Source organism: Priapulus caudatus, unplaced genomic scaffold (assembly GCF_000485595.1).
Source record: "Priapulus caudatus unplaced genomic scaffold, Priapulus_caudatus-5.0.1 Scaffold197, whole genome shotgun sequence".
In the NCBI taxonomy this organism is placed as follows: Eukaryota; Metazoa; Priapulida; class Priapulimorpha; order Priapulimorphida; family Priapulidae; genus Priapulus; species Priapulus caudatus.
This window is the reverse complement of record NW_014577258.1, coordinates 639,032-642,961: the sequence shown is the minus strand read 5'-3', so window position 1 is coordinate 642,961 and position 3,930 is coordinate 639,032. Positions and strand designations below refer to the sequence as shown.

At 45.4% G+C, this 3,930-nt stretch overlaps 1 protein-coding gene across 1 annotated transcript in view; it reads left to right on the top strand.

Annotated features, from left to right (window-relative positions):
• Window positions 1–3,930, top strand: part of LOC106807132 (acetoacetyl-CoA synthetase-like) — a 14,261-nt gene that overhangs the window by 8,654 nt on the left and 1,677 nt on the right. Inside the window, exons 10-14 of the mRNA XM_014809395.1 lie at window positions 519–632; window positions 968–1,093; window positions 1,893–2,021; window positions 2,431–2,636; window positions 3,016–3,155. Coding sequence (XP_014664881.1) covers window positions 519–632; window positions 968–1,093; window positions 1,893–2,021; window positions 2,431–2,636; window positions 3,016–3,155 — 715 coding nt within the window. The remainder of the gene's footprint in view (window positions 1–518; window positions 633–967; window positions 1,094–1,892; window positions 2,022–2,430; window positions 2,637–3,015; window positions 3,156–3,930) is intronic.

Genomic DNA, 3,930 nt, shown 5'->3' with positions numbered 1-3,930 from the left:
ATATGCCGGACCGTACCCTATGGTCCGGTATACCGAAACGTACCTTGGTACTATGTAATATGCCGGACCGTACGTCGCCTACTCCACTAACGAGTCTAGGGAGTCGCCTACGCCTACTCCCTAACCCTAACCCTAACCCTAACCATATCAGATAGTTACCAGGGTACGTTCCGGTATACCGGACCGTACCCAGGGTATGGTCCGCCAGTACCCAGGGAGACATAGACCCTATCAGCAGTATAGTAGCTAGGGCTCAGCATGTCCTGGCAAAGCCCAAGAATGACCTTAGCTCTTTCTCCGCAGCGTTTTGTGCACACGTAGTATAGTTGTTTACTCTAACGTGATAAATATTAATTGTACTTCTACTTTTATTGTGCTCTTCTTCAGGTTGTGAAATACGAGCTATCCTTTCAAAGTGGCCCATGCTGTTACTGATTCAAAGCTATGTTTTTTTTGTGCTGGGGTAATACGCGACTGATCTACTCGCTATCGGCGTAACAAATCGATTTACATTGCAGGTGGAACGGACCTCATTTCGTGTTTCGTCGGACAGAACTGGACGCTGCCGGTGATCAGGGGCGAGGTACAGGGCAGGAACTTGGGAATGGCTGTGGAGAGCTGGGATGACAACGGTACGCTCACAGCTTCCCTGGCAGATGAGCATGCATCCAAAGATGCAGTTGCCCAACATATATACTTCCAGAATACAGCTAGTGGTGATATCCACCTTTCATTCAATTGAGGTCTAACAAAGGATGACAAATAGCTTGTTTGCAAAGAGGATGTTGTAAATATAAGAGTATTTTTCGGAATTCACCCGACTCCCGTGCGTTGACCACTGGGATTCTTCGGGTGACAGTGACGCGAGGCTAATCTTTTCACGTGAATTAATCGCAGACACGTACATCGGTCGTGTTTGACAGAGGTTTCATGTGGTGATTGTATGGCAATTGCGTTCGATTTGCAGGGAACGCGCAGTACGGAAAAAGCGGCGAGTTAGTGTGCACAAAACCATTTCCTTCCATGCCTACGCATTTCTGGAATGACGCTACCGGTGCCAAGTACAAAAAGGCCTACTTCGAGAAATTCAAAGGTAAAGTTTCTTCGTGTGAGCTCAGACAAATACGTCGCCATCTCAATAAAAAAGTAAGCGTGTCTTGAAACGCGCTTGCCAGGGGCCAATCGTCTGAAACAAAATTAACCTCTTAACATTAGTCTCAACATTAACTTTTGTCTTGTAGACCGTTAACAGAAACGTTTAAAGTTATGAGTTTCTCATGATAATACGCAGTGTATAGAGATCCTGTCTACGAGAAAAGTCGTTAAGACTATAATGTTAATATTAGTTTTGTTTCTGACAATATTAAATATTAATGGGCCTCTGCCTGCCGAGCTTGGCCTCAGCAATGCTCCGAGCATATATTCTGACCACGGGCAATTGCACTGTTACATAATAAAATGATGGTAAATAAACACGAATTGTATTTACTACCAAAGTCCAAATACTTTTCTACTCTTTTTCACCTATTATTAATATATTAGTAATAATTCCCCGTTCAAATGCTCCTCTGTAATACATGATCTCACCGCACGCATCCAACTGTGCGCAATCTCTATCTTACTGTGAGTTTGTGCACAGTAACGTGCGTTCATTGAGACTGCCTGTTGCAGAGGAGCATTTAAATGACATTCGCGTATAATCATTAGTCGATAGCGAATACATAAACATCAAGACCTTCGTAGTAAAATACAATTTGTGTTGATTTACAATCATTTTATTATCGAAAACGGTAAAAGTCCCCATGATTTTCGATGGGAGGTAAATTCACGCCGAGTGTTTTGCGGATGTTGCGATGGTGACCTGAGGCGCGGTGTCTCGATCTTGCTTGCAGGCGTGTGGAGTCACGGTGATTTCGTGCTCATCAGCGCGCGCACAGGAGGTCTCCTGATGCTGGGCCGCAGTGACGGAACGCTGAACCCAGGCGGTGTGAGGTTCGGCAGCGCGGAGATCTACCACGTCGGTGAGTTGGGAGGCGTGAGCAGGGGTGGGGGAGGGAGATGATAGAGAAGAGGGATGTATGCGAGAGTGGAGGGGGGGGGGGAGGAAACAGAGATAGGGAACGAGACAGAGACAGAGACAGAGTCACACACACATTGAGAGAGAGGGAGAGAGAAAGAGAGAGAGATGGAGGGAAAGGGAGAGGCGAGAGAGAGTGGGAGAGAGGGGGAGGGATGGAGACACATACAGAGAGAGAGAGAGAAAGGGGAGTGAGAGGGGCAGACCATAGTATGGATTGGGACCTTGCGGTAACACCTATCTTTGAAATTATCTTATGTACCTTAGCACGGAGATGTGTCGAGGCATTACACTGAAATGCTGCGTGTTATTGTATCAAGACGTTACACTAAGACACACAGTGCATGTTGCAGTTGAAGAATTCTCGCAGATTGACGATTCGCTCTGCGTCGGACAGCTGAACCGCAGCAACCAAGAAGAGCGTGTAGTTCTGTTCCTCAAGATGAAGAGTGGACACACGTTGACTGATTCCATCATGAAGCAAGTGAAGGAGCGCATATGCCGGCTGCTGTCGCCCCGGCACGTGCCTGCCATTGTCCTGCCAATCGCCGATGTGCCGGTGAGTCATCACCGCTCATGATATCACGCCGAGCGAAGGATGTTGTAGAAAAGATAGAGTGATTGTGTGCCATTGTGAGTCAGCGAGAGATATAAAGTGATGATGTAAGAGACTGGAGAGTGTAGTAGAGTAAAAATCTACTGATCATGATGGTGACCAATGCATAGTATAGTGTAACAGGCTACTGAGGGTGACCAAAACATAGTATAGTGTAATAGTATACTGAGGATAACTAAAGCATGCAGTAGAGTGATAGACTACTCAGGATGACCCACCATGGAATAGAGCACTAATGCTGAGAATGCCCGCTCAAAGCTGTAAAACCTGCTCGCCTCTGATCTAACGGCAACTGAATGTGTCTCCTTTGCTCGCCTTGTAGTATACGACCAATGCCAAAAAGGTGGAGGTGGCTGTGAAGCAGATCATTTCCGGAGTGGAGGTTAACAACAGGGGAGCGCTAGCTAACCCAGAAGCTCTTGAACTCTACAAAGACATCCCTCAACTGCGTGATTGGTCTACGTGAGATCCAGAGTTCCCGCCATCGTTCAAGACAGCCTATACCTTCTAGTTCTCACTTGCGGAAATATGGCTAGAGTAGTTGGTGTTGGTGCGGCAAAGGCGGACACTAATCAGAAGCGTGGGATCTTGAGTGCAATAGATGAGGTGCCTGTGCGTGTACTTGGAATCATTGGTAGATGTTTGTCAGGTGTCAAAAGACAATGTCAGATATTTTTTTGTGATGTTTTTGTAGAGTGAGTGGTGGAAGGTATTTTTAATTAGTATCACCTGCAGCTTTTTTCCCCGGTGCTTGAAATGATGATACATACCACGATGGTAAGCATGCTCAACTGTTTTCATAATGACATCACAAAATTCAGTAGTAATGGCCGAGACACGTGTATGTAGCAATATAGTGAAATTGGTTACAAAGTACCTCATAATTTAGCTTGTATCAAAGTTGTTTATGCTCCAGCTTCTTTTACACACTGCACATTTGCTGCTGTTTCTAACGGTTTGCAGAGAGATGTATTTATTAATGTTAGTAAACAAGTAAAACTTTGTACTTTCATAATTACACGCAGTGGAATCGAATAATGGAATAAAATACATGTTTTACTGTCAACTCTAATCACAACTTATTTATATTCATTTGTAAAAAAATCGGTATCACAATCGCTTTCTGCATTAAGCGTCAAGAGCCTTCTTCCTCATGACTGCTGCCACACACGCAGCCGGCCTGCTGCCATGCTAACGCTGAGAGGGTCTATGTCTCCCAGGGTACTGCCGGAACGTA